The following is a 20,300-nucleotide window of genomic DNA, read 5'->3' on the forward strand; positions in this document are numbered from 1 at the left end:
AACCAGGGCGTTGTACATGTGTGGCAAGCACTCTACCAACTGAATTATATCTATATCCCCATCTCTCAATTCTGATTTTCAGTCTTATGTGTGGGACCTAGCTAGTGCAGGAGTTTAGATCAAAACAATGACCTCCTGCAATTTATTTTTTTTGGTGGGGGGGTATCAGGGATTGAACCTGGGCACTCAACCACTGAACCACATCCTCAGCCCTTTTTTGTATTTTATTTAGAGACAGGGTCTCACTGAGTTGCTTAGTACCTCGCCATTACTGAGGCTGGCTTTGAACTCCTAATCCTCCTGCCTCAGCCTCCCAAAACTCTGGGATTACAGGGCGCCAACACGCCCTGCTGACCTCCTTCCTACAATTTTTATTTAGCATTGGAAATATTATTTCAAATTATTAGTAAAAATAAGATTGAGCTTTCCTTTTTAAACTAACTTTGAGATGCTGAAATCACATGACTGGTTGGTTCCTTGGTGCTGAGGCGGTAAAGCACCCTTGGCACAGAGTAAGTACTGATACCCATGTTGGCTGGGAGTGAGGGCTTAGGGCTGCAAACAAGGAGTTTTTATGGGTTGGAAAGAAAGAAACCACTAGACAAGGCTAGACGATGAGCTGATAAAAACCGATCCTTCTTCTGGGTGCCTGTAATTTCAGCAGCTCAGGAGGCTGAGGCAGAGGGATCGTGAGTTCAAAGCCAGCCTCAGCAAAAGAGAGGTGCTAAGTAACTCAGTGAGACCCTGTCTCTAAATAAAATACAAAATAGGGCTGGGGATGTGGCTCAGTGGCTGAGTTCAATCCCCAGTATTCACTTCCCCCAGCAAAAAAACAAAACAAAAAAACAAAAACCTGTCTTTCCTTAGTTGAACCTTCAGATAGGATGTTGTCAATGTTCTGAAGTTGAATGCCTGGTTTCATCCCGACTGAATTCATAGTAGACTGGTATATAAAACCAGGATGCCAATTGGTTCATATTCAGTGGGAAAATATAATTATCATTGAGATGAATACTTCTATTTTTAGACCCTTGTATTTTTTTCCTTTAGAGGACACTAATTATGACTGTGGAATGATTTGAATACTTAATAACTTTTCATCTAGACAGCCTGGTGGATCTGTCAGGGGAGATGGGGTTCCAGGGGTTCTCTGGAAGCGGAGGACCCCTCCACTCTCTTGACCCAGCTCTTGACACCTGGCAGAAAAGAATTTAAGAACCCATTAGGTCCCTAAAGGGGAAGAGCTTTATTGAAAAGTGAAAGGTGACAGTACACTCTGAGAATGTGGGCTATCTTGAGACTGAAAGGTGCTTTTGGGGTCTCAGGGGTGCTTTATCACTGCTCTACATCCCTTGTCCTTTTTATTTTTTATTTTGAGACAGGGTCTTGATAAATTGTCAAGGCTGGCCTCAAATTTGTGATCCTCCTACGACACCCTCCAGTGTTGCTGGAATTATAGGTGCCATGCCACCATGCCTGACTTGGGCTCTTCTTTTTTTGTTGTTGCTAGGGATTGAACCCACTGCCTTGTGCATGCGAGGCAAGCACTCTACTAGCTGAGCTATATCCCCAGCCCAGGGCTCTTCTTTTTAAAGGAAACTTTGTGAGGGGTAGGCATAGGAATGCACGTGGGAATGACATCAGTCTGGTGAACTCAGTTCTTTTTGATCATGGATTACAAGTAGTTTATGGTGATCTGGTCTTCAGAATCTTGAGGTGACACAATCTCTTCTGTATAGGTAACATTTGGAATGTACCCTTTATTATAGGTTCCTTAAAACATTGAATCTCTATTTGTTTATTCTAAAAGTATGTGTGTTAGTAGATCACGTAGGCTTACAAACAGTGCTCAAGGCAGGTCTCATGAGCAAGTGAATTTACAGTAACTTTAAGATTTACTAGCCTGGTGCAGTGTCATACACCTGTAATCCCAGCGATTTACACACCTTTCTTCCACTTATATGCCAGTAAAAAAGAAGGTGTAACTCAGCTACCAGGAAGACCAAGAGATGTCATCTACAGCTAGGTAGTTTATTTAAAAAAAAAAAAAATATATATATATATATATATATATATGTGTGTGTGTGTGTGTGTATTTTTTTTTTGGTACTAAGGATTGAACCCCAGGGGTTCTCTACCATTGAGCTACATTTCCATTTTATTTTTTTGATACTGGGCATTGAACTCAGGGGCACTTGACCACTGAGCTACATTCCCAGCCCTGTTTTTGTATTTTATTTAGAGACAGGGTCTCACTGAGTTGCTTAGCACCTCTTTTGCTGAGGCTGGCTTGGAACTTGTGATTCTCCTGCCTCAGCCTCCCAAACTGCTGGGATTATAGTCATGAGTCACCACGCCCAAACAATCTATTTTTTGATACAGGATCTTCCTAAACTGCCCAGTCTGGTCTCAAACTTGTGATCCTTCTGCCTCAGCCTCCTCAGTGGCTGGGATTGGAGGTATGTGCCACCGTGCCTGGCTGGATAGGCAGTTTATACCCGATAAGCCTAAACAGGAAACAGATGAGGGTGGGCATCAACTAGGCTGATCTCCTGTCTAAGGACGGCCTTATTTCTAAGCCTCTGAGGATCACTCTCTTGTCCATGAAGCTATAACTACAGATTAAACCCAGGGGCGCTTAACCACTGAGCTACACCCCATCCCTGAGTCTTACTGAGTTGCTTAGGGCCTCATTGAGCTGCTGAGCTGGCTTTGAACTCCATCCTCCTGCCTCAACCTTCCCAGCCGCTGGGATTACAGGTGTGCACCACCGCACCTGGCTAAGTTTGTTTCTTTGTTCTCTTCCTCCTTTCCTCATTCTTCTTCCCTCTTCCCTTTTTTTTGCAGGTTTTATGGAAGACTTCCTGTGTGTTAGAAATTGTGCCAGGTGCTGGCAATACATAGAGTGTTGATTCAAAATAGACCCAGTCCTTGCCAGCATGGAATCTGTGGTGGAGCAGATGAAATAAATATTAATCAGTAATTAATATATTCTGGAAATAATACAAGTCACTAAGCACATAGCTGTTGTAAATGGTACAAAGAAGGATGTGTGGCACTCTGATAAGAGGGTTTGAAGACAAAGGCCAGAGTGTTGATCTGACAGTATTTTTTTTGGGGTGGGGGTTACTGGGAATTAAACCCCAGTACCAAATGAAAAGTTAGTAAGTATTCAAATCATTCTACAGTCATAATTAGTGTCCTCTAAAGGAAAAAAAAAAAAAAATACAGGCACTTTACCACTGAGCCACATCCCAGCCTTTTGTTTTTAAACTTGAGTCTCACTTAAGTTGCTTAGGGCCTTGCTAAATTGCTGAGGCTGGCCTAGAACTTGTGATTCTCTTGCCTCAGACTCCAGTGTTGCTGAGATTACAGATGTGTGCTACCACACCTAGCTTTCTGACAGTGTGTCTTCAACTGGAAAAAAATAGTCAATTTATTAACACTGATTACTAATATATGAGGACTTTTTTTTTTTCTTTTGTTGCTGTGTTTCAGATAGACTTGATTTTTTTCTTATCCATTTTTTTTGTTCCTATTTTCTATATTGGAAATCACACTCAAATAATAGAAATACTTGAGTGGTTCATTTCTGATTTTTTTTCCCCCCCCCAATACTGGATTGAACCCAGGACCTCACACAGGCTAGGCAAGTGCTCTACTGCTGAGCTGCCTTCCCAGCCCTCACTCCAGAGGTTTTTACTTTTTTTTTTTTTTTTAGAGAGAGAATTTTTTAATATTTATTTTTCAGTTTTCGGTGGACACAACATCTTTTTCTATTTGTATGTGGTCTTGAGGATCGAACCCAGCGCCCCGCATATGCCAGGCGAGCGTGCTACTGCTTGAGCCACATCCCCAGCCCACTCCAGAGGTTTTAAATATGTACCCTTATCAAAAGTTCAGTTACTATCTTTGCCTTTCATTTGAGTAATACAAGTTCTTTAACTTCAGTCATTTATATCTTATGTTTTTTGTGTCCTCCTACTTATTTATTATTTAGTGGTACTTAGGATTAAATCCAGGTGTGCTACATCCCCAGCCCTTTTTTATTTTGAGACAGGGTTTCACTAAATTGTAGACACTGGCCTTGAATTTGTGATCCTCCTGCCTCAGCCTTGCTGATTGCTTGATTACAGGTGTGTGCCACATCCGCAGCCCTATGTCTTTTTAGTGTCTTTTTAAAAAGTTCCTCTAAACATTGACAGTACAATGTTTAAAATTATACACATATTTATATTTTTCTTTGTCCAATATTGTCTTATTTTGCAGTTGCTATAATTTTTTATTTAAAAAATGGATACTTTGGGGCTGGGACTCAGTGGCAGAGCGCTTGCCTAACATGCGTGAGGCACTGGGTTCAATCCTCAAAACCATATAAAAATAAACAAATAAGATAAAGGTATTCTGTTCATCTACAACTACACACACACACACACACGCACACGCAAAAGGATACTTTAACCCCCAAGACAATGAAACTCTGTGGTCTGTCATTCTCTTTTACACTGCAGATCTGCTGTCTAGGATTACTGTCCTGTTAGAAGTAATTCAGATTTCCTTTAGTGACTATCTGTAAGTGGTGAATTCTTTTTTTTTTTTTTTTTTTAGTTGTACACAATATCTTTCTTTTATTTATTTTTATGTGGTGCTGAAGATCCAACCCAGGGCCTCGCATGGGCTAGTCGAGTGCTCTACCGCTGAGCCACAACCCCAGCCCCAGTGTAAGCTGAGCCACAACCCCAGCCCCAGCCCCAGTGTAAGTGGTGAATTCTGACAGCAGTTCTTTGGAAATGTTTTTATTTGACCCTTATTCTTGAAAAATATTTTTTGCAGGATATCCAGATCTAAGTTGACAGGTTTTGTCTCTTAGCACACTGAAGCTGTCCTGCTCTCTTTTGACCTCTCTTTTGGTGCTGAGAATCCAGCTGTCAGTCTGACTGGATATTTGATTCCTGCTGATGGGGGGTGGGTCTTATTGTTCTACCTTCCTTAAGCTCTAGTCATGCTGAAGCTACTGGTCTGTAGAGCACACTTTGGGTAGCAGTGGTTTAACAGACACATAAATTACCGATGCAAAACTCCTTTTCTTAGAGTCATTCCCTTGTTGGGCTGATGTTGTGGCTTAGTGGTAGAGTGTTCACCTAGTGCATGTGAGATACTGGGTTTGATCCTCGGCACCACATAAAAATAAACAAGTAAAATAAAGGTATACATATGTGGAGTATAACTTATTTAAAAAAACTTTCCTTTATAGTTAAAACTTGGTTAGTTTTTATTCAAAATGTATTGAAAAAAATCTTAATATTCTGAAGTCCATATGAAAGTAAGATAAGAATAGAATCTTAAAAGATTTTTCCAAATTTATATTAGCAACAGATACTTTACTAGATAATCTTTTAAGTAGTTTACTTTGAGAATGATTAAGAACAAAGATCTTTAAATAACATAGATTTTTAAAGTAATCTGATAGTGTTTTTTGTAGAATAACTTAACAAATATTGACATTATCTTGAAAAATGTTTCATTACCTAGATTCATAGTGATGAATATTTGGAAAGGAAAAGGCATATTCAACAGTTCAGCATTATGATTACAAAACATTTCTTTGTCTAAGAGGTGGTTGGAATATATATATTTGTGTTTGATTTAGTTTGGTGATTAAGACTTTTCAAAAAAGTTAGTAGTCAAGATGACTTTTTTCTTTCAATTCTAGAAAGATGTTTCCATCTTTAATTTTAAAATTTGTTTTTGGATGTGTTGAAAGTGTTGCCATTAGAAAATTTAACTATAAAGCACAGTTTAATAACAGGGTTTTCTTTGCGGGGGGGGGGGTCATTATCACTGAGCTACATCCCCAACCCTTGTTATTTTATTTTGAAACAGGGTCTCACAAAATTGCCCTGGCTTCTCTAGAACTTGTGATCCTCCTGTCTCAGTCTCCAGAGTGGCTGGGATTACCGGTGTGCACCGCTGTGCCCAGCATACCCTGTTCTTTTTGTGTGTGGGGGGCGGGGTAACAAATTGAACTCAGAGGCACTCAATGACTGAGCCACATCCCCAGCCCTATTTTGTATTTTATTTACAGACAGGGTCTCACCGAGTAAGTTGTTTAGTACCTTGCTTTTGCTGGGTCTGGCTTTGAACTTGTGATCCTCCTGCCTCAGCCTCCCCAGACACTGAGATTACAGGCATGTGCTACTGCACCTGGCCTACAGCCCTATTCTTTATTTTTTAAATAATATTTAAAATGTCAGTAGATACTTATTTATTTATTCATTTATATGCAGTGCTGAGAATCAAATCCAGTGCCTCACACATGCTAGGAAAGTGCTCTACCACTGAGCTACAACCCTGGCACTACAGCCCTGTTCTTGAATGGAATAAAAAATTTATAATTGGTTAAGCCTGTTTCTTTCTCTCTTTACTTTCATTGTTTTATGAGTTTCACTTTTGTCTTTGGTGAACAGCTTATAGAAAGAAAGCACTCTTAACATGTATGTTAAAACTAATTAGGGGGATTGGGAGGTGTAGCTCAGTGATAGAGCACTTGCCTAGCATGTGTGAAGCACTGGGTTCGATCCTCAACACCATATAAAAATAAATAAAGTAAAGGTATTGTGTCCATCTGCAACTAAAAAATATTTTAAAAAAAACTAAACAGGGAGTAAAAAAATATGACTTCAGTGTTTGAAAGCATATTTTATGCTAATCCAAGTTGTTGCAGAAGGCTGCTACAAATAGGGCCTCATTGACCTTCTGGGAACAGTGTGTTAGAACACAAAGAACACCTTGTTTGTAGCACTGAAAAATTAATTTGGCCATTTTGTACTCCCTGTTTTTTTCTACATCCTCTGAATCTCCGAGTACTTCATATTTTTATGTACAGAGCTTAGCTCTTCATTGCCCATCCCCCAAACTAGGCTCTGTGCTGGGTCTGCCTCTTTCTATTCAGAAATTCAAAATGTTCTCTCACACTTGACTCCCACATCCTGCACTCCTGAGTCTCCCACTCACTCTTTGGATAGCCTTGCTGTTGCCTCTGCAAGGGGACCATCTTTTGCCTTTGTCCACTGTCTAGACACCTTTCTCATTAATTAACATGGACCTGTGTTCAGAGTATATAATGGCGTCTTGGCCTGAATGAAGACCAGAACCCAACCACATCCATTCAGAGAAACTGGGATTGCTTCTGCTGCGGTGGCAGGCTGGTTTCATTTTATACACCAACTTACTGAGAAACTGAGAGTGGCTGCCTGGAACACTCCCTTGAGAAGAATTCTGAAGCCTACTGCCAGAGATCAGTTTGCAGAGTTGGCCAGGGCTTATGAATGGGGTGTGGTGGCTTCTTGGAAGAAAGTGTATTACTGGGAAGAGCGTATTTCACACTTGTGATCAGAGTCACCATTGGAGTCTCATTGTATTCAGGTTTCCTCTGGAGTTAGTGCTCAAATGGTGTAATAGTAACCCCACTTCATATGGAGGCTCAGCTGCTTAAATATGACTTTTTTGGAGGCGGGTACCAGGGATTGAACTCAGGGGCACTTGACCAATGAGCCACATCCCAGCCCTGTTTTCTATTTTATTTAGAGACTGAGTCTCACTGAGTTGCTTAGGGTCTCTTGCTGAGGCTGGCTTTGAACTCCAAGCTGCCAGGATTATAAGCATGAGCCACTCTGCCTGGTTTGTAATCTAGAAAGTCATTTTTAGCTTCAGCAGTTTGAAACATTAGTGCCATTATTAAACAGCTCAGAGGACCATTTTCATGTTTGTGATTCTTGGAGTTTTTCTTAACAGTTCTTAGTCACTTCGTCTGATACCTTAAAATCTGCCATGACATGTCTCGAGATTTCCAAGTCTGTTACTTTCTGGTGTTAATCATGTCACCTTCCTGTAAATTCTTTCAACCACACACCACCCCCCCTTCGCTGTTAGTGTAGCAGAGTTCATTTTCACTCTGAATGGAGCATCAGGTTTATTTGATTCTTTACCCCAGTAGATAATGGGCTACCTTGGGGTATGCCATAATATATATGTGATGATTAGCATAATCTCTGGCATATGTGTTTTGCATAATCATGTGCACAGTTGAAGGAATGAGTTAAATGAATGTTACAGCATTTATTTTACATTTTACTTGGCAGGTGAAGTGTGTTTTTCCCAGTGAACTACTAATCTTTACGGGCAGGGATCATATCTTAATCACCTCCATATAACCCAGCTTCCAGTGGAGAGTTCAGCACAGAGTTGGAGTTAATTTAGTTAATTTCTTAGGCAAATACGATTAGGTAAATTCAGCCCCACCCCCACCCCTGCCCAAATACCATGATTGAGTTGAAATAGCAACAGGACTATGCTGAGGGCCTTATTTTCTTATTCAAAATTCCAAATGTATTTTGAGAGTTCTAAAATTTAGATTTTTTTTTTTTGGGGGGGGGTACATGGTACTGATGTTTGAACACAGGGTACTTTACCACTGAGCTACGTCTTCAGCTCTTTTTATTTTTTGAGACAGGTCTCACTAAGTTGCTGAGGCTGATCTTAGACTTTTGATCCTTCTGCCTCATCAGAGTCACTGGGATCATAGGCATGTGCCTGACTTGTGAATATTTTCTTATCAGATAACTTTTTTTTATCATTAACTTTTTTTTAAATAAAAATAATTTTTAGTTGTAGATGGACACAATACCTTTATTTTTTATGTGGTGCTAAGGATCGAACCAAGTGCCTCACACTTGCAAGGCAAGTGCTCTGCTACTGAGCCACAGCCCTAGCCTCTCATTAACATTTTTAAAAATATGATTTTAATGCTTGCATAGGAGTCGGATACTTGCTGTAATGTTATTTAGCCATTCTACTTTCAAGTTTTCATTATTGTAAAAGTCTGTGGTGATGGTTTTTTGGTCTGTGTTAATTACTATCTCCATGGGTTTGAGTGTTCTTAAGATTCTTTTAAAAAAATTTTACTTAATTTATTTTTTAATTTTTATGTGGTGTTGAGGATCGAACCCAATGCCTCACATGGGCAAGGCAGGCACTCCACCACTGAGCAGCCCCAGCTCCTCCTTAAGGGTCTTTTGTGGAGGCTTTAAGGAAAAAAAAAAAAAAAAAGCACCAACCAACCATTCCTCTTTCAAGCCGCAAATCTCTCTTCATTTTGGAACTGATACATGATTTAAGGGTGAAAAGCTCTTTTGGATCCCTGGGAGAACATACCCCTTAAGTAATTGGATAGAAGTTGAATTTATTTACATGTGGAAGTAATCATTGTCAAGAACAAGGAAAAAATATGTGACACCACAGGAACAGCTTGTACATGACATGTCAAAACAGACAAAGGAAACCAAATGCATGTGAGCAGTAACTGAAGGAGGGCCCAGCGTGCATTCTCCTCCTGTCTTCTGCATTGAGATTAACGGTGGGTCATTACATAACTGCTCCTGGCCATCTTCCTGGTTCTCATTTGTGGTGCTATTTCATTCTTGGTCAAAATTGATGATTGGGTGATTTCTCTTTTCTCCTTTTGGGAAATTCTCCTCACCCAATGTTCTTTAACTTGTATTTGAAATTTACCATCTGACCACATTGCTATGACTAGCCCCACCCCCAGGTCCTCATGGGTCATTCCCCAGAATCCACTTTATCCTTGATGTGCCAAATTCCCATCCAACTATTGAGGTTTTACATAATAACACAGTAAAGACTCATCACCACAGATTTTCTGTTTGGAAAATCCCTCCTTCTGATTAAAGAGCGCCGGGGTGAGTCATTCGTAGAGGGAAAGATCTTACCATCTTTCTTTGGGTTCTCTCTCTGTCTCCTTTATTTGGATACCTCACAAAATGCAGGGGCAACTTTAAGAGCCTTGGCCCCAGGACCCATAGTAGCTGTGAACATCAAAAGGGCCGCAAGGCTGAGATTTGGGGGTGGATATGATTATTCCAAGTAAAGCAGGGCAGAGTCAGGTATGGGCACCAGGATCTTCTCAGGGAGAGGACACACACCAGACCAGTAGCCAGAACTCTGTTGTCAGACTCCGGTGAAAGCTACAGAGACTGAGTGGGATAAGCAGAAATGTTCCAAGCAGTCACAAGTCTGCATGAGTATACCTGAGCTGAATAATGAGAGGTGGTCAGAGGACAGGTAGAGCAGCCAACAGCTTGATTATATGGCTATCCCTCAGGTAGGCACTGGACAATGAATCTAAAATCAACCTTCTGGTAGTCCCCCTAGCAACCTTCCTGATTTCTGTTAATGACAAGACAACTTCTGGCTTCCAGGCTTGAAGTCTCAGAGTCTTGTTGGCTTCCCTTATCCTTCATCTTTGCATCTGGTCAGTTACTGCATCTCTGTAGATTCTGCCTCCATGTGGAAAGCCTTGGGTCCCAACTTTGGCCCTGCCATGCATGGACCCAAGGTCAAGGTACTTAACTTCTCCAGCTAACATGGGAGATAAGTCTCAGAGGGCTGTCTTACAGGGGTTGTCGGGAAGTATAGATGAAGTGGATAAGATTATCACCTCGCAGCAGCAGTCTCCAGAGTCGGTCTCTTCCTTCCTTTTAGGTTCCCCACCGCTGTCAGTCTTAGCTTCCTAACCACATAGTTCTGAATACATCACGTCCCACCTCAAAGGCTTTACATTATCTGAGGAGCTAATAGAACAAAGTCCTCAATCCGTATCCTTGTTTTGAGGGTTCCTCACTATCTGGCCCCCATCCTGCACCTCCAGCTTCATCTGCTAAGAGTTTCCTTCATGGACCCCCTACCCCACCCCGCCCCACCATGTTCTGAGCTTGCTTGCTCTTTTCAGTCTCCCTTTTCTCCTGTGTCCTTGCTCATGCTTGGAACTATTCTTTTCCAAATCCTGCTGGTCATTCCAGTCCCTGCTTAAGTGCTGCCATCTCCTTTATAATTTCCTGTCACCTGCCTCAGCTCCAGGTTTCAGAATTATCTTTCTCCTTGAGCTTTAATTCTTTCTCTGAACTCTTGTCCTGCTTACTCGTTTTTACGCTTTGTGTTATTTGGGTACCCGACTTTTTCACCTCTTATTCTGAGTCCTTGGAGTTCTTCCTAAGCACTTAGCAAAGTACCTGATATGTTGTAGGCAGTTAGCAACTGATGGGATGAGGAAGCCTGATTAAGAGGTGACAGATTCCTGGGAACTGAAAGGACAGGAAAGCAGCTGCTAGATCTGGAAAACAGGTGAGTTTCCTGGTGCTAGACAAGAGCTTTTACGGTTCTTGTTGCAGTGCGCGCGACAGGTAAGGAAACTGACTGGCAGTCACTGTCATTAGGTGTTTTACATATGTTCACTCCTTCCCTCTAGGCAGAGGACATTCTTCCCTTACTACACTTAGAGTGAAATTCAAATTCTTCAGGTGGCCCTTACAGGATTCCTAAAGTGGCCATCTATTTCCTTAGCCAGGCTCAGCATGGCACTAACTCTTCTCCTCCATCTTCATCTTCATCTTCATCCTCTTTTTTTTTTGTACTTGGTATTGAACTCAGTGAGCCCACCCTCTGCTTTTTGATATTTTATTTAGAGACAGGGTATTTTTTTTTTAATATTTATTTTTTAGTATTTGGCAGACACAGCATCTTTGTCTGTATGTGGTGCTGAGGATTGAACCCGGGCCGCACGCATGCCAGGGGAGCGTGCTACCGCTTGAGCCACATCCCCAGCCCTAGAGACAGGGTTTTGCTGAGTTGCTTAGGGCCTTGCTAAGTTGCGGAGGCTGGCTTTGAACTCTGTCCTCTTGCCTCAGCGTCCCGACCGGCTCTTGTCTTTTTTTCTTACCTTCCCTCCTCCGCCCCTCCTTTACAGTTTCACCCATGAATCCCACATTTGTATTTTCCAAAGCACATTCCTATGAAATTTCATTGGATCTTACTTTCCATTATCTTTCACCTCTTTTTCAAAGATAAGAGAATAGAGGGAATGAAATGCCAAGAAAACCTTAGTTTATCAAGTAACATCTTTGCGTACCACAGTGATGTCCGCTCTAGGGCTTGCCTGTGCGTGTTCCGAACAGTTTTCTTAAAACTTTTGGTACCAGGGATTGAACCCAGTGGTTTCTACCACTGAGCCACTTCCCCAGCTCTTTTTTTCTTTTGAGACAGTCTCACTGAGTTGCCGAGGCTGGCTTTGAACTTGGCAGTCCTCCTGCTTCAGCCTCCCAAGTTGCTGGGATCACAGTTATGTGTCTCCGTATCCAGCCTGTTTTCTTCAAGTAGTTTGCTAATCATACTCTGTTCAGAGTGTGCTAAGAGGTGTTTGTTGTCTGTCTTTGGAGAGAAACAAAATGTGGTAATTTTAATAACTACTGTGGGAAGGGTGACTGGGTGACTGTTGTACATTTTTAAAAAAGTTTAACCACATGCTTGTTTTGTATCTTTTTAAAGTAATTATACATATGTGTACTCTGGGGAGTTACTATTTTTATTACTAAAATTTTTTTCAAAGAAGAATCAGCTGGGTACCGCAGAGCATGCCTGTAATCTAGTGGCTCTGGAGGCTGAGGCAGGATGATCATGAGTTCAAATCCAGCCTCAGCAATAGCGAGACGCTAAACAACTTAGTGAGCCCCTGTCTCTAAATAAAAAATACAAAATAGGTCTGGGAATGTGACCCAGTGGTTGAGTGCCCCTGGAAAATGAAGGGGAAAAGTTTCAGTCAGTTCCTTGCTTAAATTCTAGAATACTTCTCCCAGAGCCCCATAGAAGTTGGTACACTTGAGTCTTTCTCAGCAAGGACAGTTAGGAAAAATAAAGGAAATAGAAATACAGAAGTTGAGTGGGCAGGAGTTTGCAGTTGGTTGGACATGGGGGATGAAGATGGTGAGCTCAAAGATACATCAGCTTGCAAGGCATGAATGGGAGACTTTCTAAGAAGTTCAGTTTTGGAAATGAACTGTCTCTGCAATTTGTTAGCTACTCTTTCTTGGTTTGGGCAGTGTTCTTAACCTCAGCTTCAGTTTTCTCTATTCCTGCAAAACAGGAATCGCTTAGCACCTATTTTGTTTTTGTTTTTTTGGCCATATTGAGGATTGAATTCTGTGCTAGGCAAGTACTCTACCACTGAGCTACATCCCAGCCCTTTAAATTTTATTTCAGACAGGGTCTCACCAAGTTGCTCAGGCTGGCTTCAAACTTGGGATCCTCCTGCCTCAGCCTTTTGAGTACTTGGGATTACAGGTGTGCCTGGTTTAGCACCTACCTCATTCAGTTATTGTAGGGCTTAAGAGTGAGAATCCTCATACGGTGCCTAGCATGGTGCCTGAGTATTGTCCATTTTCAGTTATTAATGGTGATACTTTAGAGAACAGAGAAAAGGAGGAGCAGAGCAGGGAGAGGTTAAGGAATGAAGAGGATTTCTACTTGGACAAGCTGAGGGCAGTATATTCTGCAGAATCCAGAAGATGGAGATGTGGGCCTGCCCTAGACAGTAGCTTTCCATTTGTTCTCTGACAGTTTCCTGGAAGGTCTCACAGCTCCCATGGTTGGATCCTGTGAAAAATGGTCACCTGTAAAAGCTTGGGTTGCTCTCCCTTAGCTCCTTAGAGCGCGCTTGGCTGACTGCAGAGTTTTTGTGTTTTTTAGCTGCTGTTGTCTGTCTGGTACTGGGCCCAGGGGTAGGGTGGGGCGAGCCAGGTAAGCCCACCTGTCATCTGGGCATCAACCTTGTTGCCCTTGTCTATGTCCACACTGAAAGGTGCTCCTGTCTTGGGGACCCATGTCAGCTCCCTCAACAGCAAAGCCTAGAGTAAAGAGAGTAAAGCCCCTGTGAAATTAAACTCCATATGGTTCCTCTAGGTTTTATTATTATTATTATTTATTTTTTCTTATTTCAGATCATCAATGCGGTGGTACTGTTGATTTTACTCAGTGCCCTGGCTGATCCAGATCAGTACCATTTTTCAAGTTCTGAACTAGGAGGGGACTTTGAGTTCATGGATGACGCCAGTAAGTACATCAGATAACAATTGTAGTTATTTTGGGATTTACAAGGGCAGGGAAGCCAGCTGCGTGTCCTTCCTATTAGGTTACAAATATTGATTCACAGGCCCCCTTGAGCTGATACTTGAGCTCTCTTTTCTTTGTTAAAAATGAAGTCAGTGGAATAATTTTTGTGCTGCCCATGTTTTATCTTAACTTTATCCATTTTTTTTAAAGTTATGATTTTGTTACAGACTTTTTATGTGGCCATTTGACTGATTTTAGAAGGAATCAATGGCAGGAAGGAAGATTAAATGAAGTATGGGTATCTCATTGTGCATTTCAGTATTTACCTCTCTTCCAGGAAGTGATGGATGATGTTCCATTCTAGAAACTCTGTTGCTCTTTATTTGTTGAATTTGAGGCCTCTTTCCAGCAAATGGGCTGTGGGTGTGGGGAAAGTGGGGAGGAGGCACCAGCTCCCAGGCATCTGCAGCCTGAGCATTGAACATGGTAGTCATGCTGCATCCAAGCTGAGGGGCAAAGCTGTGCAGAATGCTAGACAGAAGATTGGGCAAAAGTGTTTACATCATTGGCTTTGAAAAATTTATGTGAGTTGGAAGAAGTGGCTAGTAGGCAAATTAAGGAGGAGAGAGTATGACCCAAGGTACAAAGATACATTTTAAGAAGAGAATGGGAACATTTGAAAGATAGGATTGTGGATTTTATTCTCAGAATGAGAAAAAGCTATTCAGTGCTTTTAGGTAAATGCATAAAATGATGTGTATCTTAAGAAGTCTTTTTTTTTCCTGAGAGTGCATTTAGAGACTGACTGTAAACAGAGCCTGGGATTTGGTTTTGGGGCCATTTTTTACAGTCTAGGTGGCACTGGAGATAGACAGAAGTAGGTGGTCTGGGCAATAAGAGAAAGGGAAAAATCAAAGATGACTCAGACTCCAGCTTGACAAGATGACTTTTAGTGTTAGTCTTTAGAGGTGAGGAAGTCAGGGGTCAGGAGATGGGAACATAACTTGTGGGAGAAAACTAGACTTAAGTAACTCAACCAAGCATCCTTATTAGGCCTGTAGACTCTGTAGCTAGAAGCCAGTTTGAATCCTGATCCTGCCGTGTGTTAAGTTTACTAACCTTGAGTTAATCACTGATCTTTGTGTGCCTTAGTTTCTCCCTCTGAAGGAACTAATAGAAGTTTCTACCTACTTAATGGGGTTGTAGGTGAAGATTAAGTGAGTTACTACATGAAAAGTGCTTAGCGTGCTTGCTTCAGCAGCACATAGACCAATATTGGACTCATAGCGAAGATTAGCATGGCTCCTGAGCAAAGAGGGCATGCATATTTGTGAAGTTTCCTTATTAAAAGAAAAGGAAACAAAGTGCTCAGAATGGGGGGTCTGGCCCATAGTTAAGTACTCCATACATTTTGCTGTCTGTTATTATTTAGATTTGTTGGGATTGAAACATGTTAGTTGTCCCAAAGTAGATAGTTCAAAGAGGACATCAGTCCAAAAGAGGTATTAGTATTAAGGAGAGAGGAAAGAGAAAGGGGAAAGGAGTCCCAGGATAAGCCCTGAAGGGGCCCCAACTGTAAGATGAGGAGGAGAAGAAACAGCAATAGGCAGCAAATAAATGAAGACCAGGAAACATGTTTTTTTCATAGCAAGGATTAAGAATGGGGGTGGGGAGGGCGGTGGTGGAGCTGCACATGCCAATACATCCCAATAGTTTAGGAGGCTGAGGCAGGAGGATCACCAAGCACAAAGCCACCCTCAGCAAAAGCAAGTTGCTAAGCAACTCATTGAGATTCTGTCTCTAAATAAAATATAAAATAGTGCTGGAGATGTGGCTTAGTGGACAAGTGTCCCTGAGCTCAATCCCCAGCAACCCCCCCACAACTAAAACAAGAATCAGGGGCATTATGTTATCCTGGAGCCTGGGACCTTGTCAGACAGACATGATTTCTGCTGTAATATTTATTCCCTTTATTCTGAATAACTGTTGTTAATCTTACAAATTCTTCCAGAAAGGCTAATGAGTTCCATTAATATAAAAATAATATCTCTTTGCTTGCCTTCTCTTTGAGTTTAAAGACTGTAAAACTACATATGAAATGTTTGATTGATATTTAAAAGTAAATTCTCTTATGCTATGTTCAGGAGGAGGATTCTCCTTCTAAGGTCAATGAGGTTAGATAAATCTAAGTTTTGAGTGATAACCACTGTGGTTCTATCTGGATCAAATGATAACACTGCATGTCTTGTTCTGACTGCCAGAACATAAGCTGGGGAATGTGACAGGCTAAGCTTAATTTAGCTGCCTTCAAAGGCTTGCTGGTGCTTAAGACTTTAAAATAGTATTTGTTTTGTAATGTCCTGGATATTAATTCCAGTGCATTTGAGGTTTCTCTTCTGTTTCATATATCTGAAAAGATTAAATGAATAATTGGTAATTACTTTTGAGACTATCGTTTAAATCACAAAGTTAAGAAGTTACGGAAGAGTAGATGTTCACTTGAGTGAATCTATTTTTGAAACCTTCCCTTTTACATTTCCTTTCCATGTTTTGTTCTCCTTGTAGGTATTAGGGTAGCCGACACAAATATCCACAAGAGACATAGCTCTAAGTTCAAGTAAATGTTTATTGACAGAGAATGTCTGCCAGGCGCCCTTCTGCCAGGCGTAGCAGGTAGAGTCACTTGAATAGAGGTTTCATATCTTTTTTAACAAGGAACAAGAGCAAGCTGACCTTGGGTGCAACAGGCTAGAATTGACTTTGGGTACAGATGGCTGGGTAACAACAGATTTTTGTATGTAGGGACCTTGATGGTGGGGGAAACAGGTTATCTTAAGTTTCTTTCTTTTTCTTTTCTTTTTTTTTTTTTTTTAGAGAATTTTAATATTTATTTTTAGTTTTCGGCAGACACAATGTCTTTGTAGGTGGTGCTGAGGATCGAACCCAGGCCGCACGCATGCCAGGCGAGCGTGCTACTGCTTGAGCCACATCCCTAGCCCTTAAGTTTCTTTTTCTTGACAGTTTGTAAGTTTCTGTTCTGAGTCCTAGAACCAAAATGGAGTTACCTGATGTCCAGGTAGGTACCTAAGTCCAGTAGGTCAAAGGTCACTGTAATGGACAAGCCTTTAAATATTTAATTCAGGTAGATAGAATTAAATAGCCCTTGAGACTGGTACAATCAATTGTTCTAATCTGTGCTAGAAAAATTATACAAGTTAATATAGCAATTTTATGTTGCTCTGTTTTTGAATGAAGGTAGCTATTTGAAGACTTTATCCAGAAAGAATAGGGATTTATTTCAATTTCCCATGTGCTCTTTTCCTAAAATGATCTGCTAGAAGGAATCCTAATTGCTATTTATATCAAAATGGGGTACATAAGGATAACTCACTGGGATAAAGAAAAAAATAAAGGAAATTCTCCTCATTTTTAAATCTAGTCCTTTTTTTTTTTTGGAAAAAAAAATTCAACAATAAATCTAGCCCTTTAACATTTCTTTTACAGAAATAGTAGTAGTAGTAATACGTATTAATTCATATAATTTTTTTATTTATAATTTTTTTTTTTTAATTTATCAATGTGAGGAATGGTAAGAAACTGACAGATTGGAGACTAATGAACTAACTCGGGGTTTGAGATTAGATTCTTGGTTTGATCATTATACTAGAGCTAGAAAAAAATTTAACATTAGAGGAAGCAGGGAGAAGGGTTTATGTGAGATCTCTGCTGTTTGCAACTTTTGTATATGTCTGAAATGACTTCGGAATAAAAGATCAAAGGAAAAATAATTTGATCTACTGACTTAGAAGACTGAAGAATAAAGCTGAGAAGGTGTGAATGTGTGGCATATTGTATTATACACTCAGAACTTACTTTCTGAGAAGTTGACTCAGGATTTTATTTGCGAGATTTTAGTGATGTGACCGTCAACTGTAACAACAAGGGTCCATGCTACACTCACAGTGCCAGACAGCAGATTGTCCACATTAATGCCTGATTGCTTTTACAGCGGATGTGTCTTTCCAGTCAAACTTATTCACTGTATCAACTTATTCACTTGGTCTGAAACAGGAAATGTTCCCATGACCTGCTGGTTTTTTTTTTTTAATATATTTTTTAGTCGTAGTTGGACATTTATTTATTTTTATGTGGTGCTGAGGATCAAACCCAGGCCCTAGCATATGCTAGACAAGCACTCTACCACTGAGCCACAACCCCAGATCTCATCTTTTTAAAATGATATATTTTATTGTTTTATGGTTTTTAAAATATTTATTTTTTAGTTATAGGTGGATACAATATCTTAATTTTATTTCTTTGTGGTGCTGAGGATTGAACCCGGTGCCTCAAACATGGTAGGCGAGCGCTCTACCTCTGAACCACAACCCCAGCCTGTTGTTTATGTTTTAAAACTTAAAATTGGGATGTCATTTGTAATGTAGCCTAGATTTAATGTGAGGTCTATTTTTTCCCTTTCTAGATTCCCCTTCCAGTTTTTTTCATCGACAACATTTTTGGAGTTCTTGTTTTTTTTTTCCTAAAATTGTCTTATTAAATATTGATCAGGTACAAAACAATATTATTAAATATTTATAAAAAATGCCAAATCATCTACTACAAGTACTTGTATACCTGGCAGTTTAAGAAACTGAATTTTAACTTTCAGAGTCTTGTCTGCCCTTTCTTGATTGAACTATTTCCTATGCCCCAGAACTGCCTATCATTCTTTTTTTTTTTTCTCTTCTTTATAGATGACCACATGTGTTTGCATCTGGAATTGATCTGTTGTTTAACTCTCAGGAGCTTGAACTTTGGGGAGTATTTACATAGTGTATGCATTCTCCCAGGACTTGCTTTTTCAGTTTTACTGTGTGTTAAAGATCATTTAGGCTCTTGTTAAAGGTGGTGCAGAAGACTTATTTAAGAGGGACTCTAGCAGTGAGATTTTGTGCAGTGGGAGAGAGATCCAGCTCAACTCCCACTCTAGAAAGGACGGGTGGAAATTTCTATAGCCAAGGAGGAGGGTGGTGGTCAGCGGATGGAAAATTACTAAGAGGAAATATCAGGGCTAGGGCTGGGGAGGTGGGTGTTGCTAGACTGATTCAGCAGGCCAGTGATAGGGAAGCTGAGGGTAGGAGTTTGATCAGATATTGAGGGTGATGATCGGGTACCAAAGATGAGAATTTTCTCTAAACTGACCCTATAGGATAAGGAGGTTGAGGTTAGGAGTTGATCAGATATTGAGGGTGATCTGGTACCAAAGATGAGGATTTTCTCTACATATATGTACCAAATAATGGAGACCTAGATGAAAAGTACTAGGGATTGAACCCAGGTCCTTCCACATGCGAGGTGCTCCACCATTGAGCTACATCCTGAACCCTGTTTTTTAAATTTCATTTTGAGACAGGTCTCCTTAAGTTGCCCACGCTGGCCTCAAACTTGAGGTGCTCCTGTTGCAAAGCTGGGACCTTCTGGGAAACTGAGGAAGCACAAAGACCCCCCTCTTCAAATCCTCATTCTTGCAATCAAGTCAGAAAGATTTCAGACACGTTGCCCAGAGTAACAAAAATAAATTTATTGAAGGAACAGGATAAGGGAACCGAGACACTCAAGGGAGAGAGTGGGTGTTCTCAGATAGGAGAGGGACCATGTGTCTCTACTGCACTCCAGTGTTTTTTCATTTAAATTTTTTTTAGACATTGGTGGACCTTTATTTTATTCATTTATTTATACGTGGTGCTAAGAATCGAACTCAGTGCCTCACACATACTAAAGAAGCACTCTCCCTCTGAGCCACAACCCCAGCCATTCAGTTTTTTCTTTAAATTTTTTTTTTTAGTTGTAGGTGGACATAATGCCTTTATTTTCATTTATTTATTTTTATATGGTGCTAAGGAACCAACCCAGTGCCTTACCCATGCTCTACCACTGAGCCACAACCCCAGCACTCCAATTTTGTTGGGGGTCCTGCCTAGGTCCACCTCTTGACTTTTGACAACGGGGAATAGCAGACTTTCAATTTCGATTGCTTTGACAGTTCTGGCTTCCCTTTGCCCATGCTGAGCAGTTCTAATTGGATTCTCAATCATTTTTACAGGTTAGGAGGTGTTGTTCATATCTTTCGGAATCTGGTCTGTGAAAAGACCAAATGTCTCTCACTTCCTCTTATCAAGGTTATTTCCTGCTTGCATTTCCTTGCAGATAACAGGTAGTTTGGTAGAATGTGACATATCCTGTCCACTTAAGCCAGGTAGGGCTACAGGTAAATTGCTTTTTGAAAGAAAGCATGTGGGGGTGAATAAAGCAGGTAGGGGATCAGCACAGTGGGCCATTTTGTA

At 40.7% G+C, this 20,300-nt stretch overlaps 1 protein-coding gene and 1 non-coding gene across 2 annotated transcripts in view; both read left to right on the top strand.

Moving 5' to 3' along the window:
- Positions 1–20,300, top strand: part of Laptm4b (lysosomal protein transmembrane 4 beta) — a 62,690-nt gene that overhangs the window by 8,505 nt on the left and 33,885 nt on the right. Inside the window, exon 2 of the mRNA XM_076835836.2 lies at positions 13,848–13,959. Coding sequence (XP_076691951.1) covers positions 13,848–13,959 — 112 coding nt within the window. The remainder of the gene's footprint in view (positions 1–13,847; positions 13,960–20,300) is intronic.
- LOC143382454 (U6 spliceosomal RNA) lies at positions 15,205–15,309 on the top strand. The gene has a single exon (XR_013089000.2). It is a non-coding gene; the product is annotated as a U6 spliceosomal RNA (small nuclear RNA).

The sequence above is a fragment of the Callospermophilus lateralis genome, chromosome 16, assembly GCF_048772815.1.
Source record: "Callospermophilus lateralis isolate mCalLat2 chromosome 16, mCalLat2.hap1, whole genome shotgun sequence".
Taxonomy (NCBI): Eukaryota; Metazoa; Chordata; class Mammalia; order Rodentia; family Sciuridae; genus Callospermophilus; species Callospermophilus lateralis.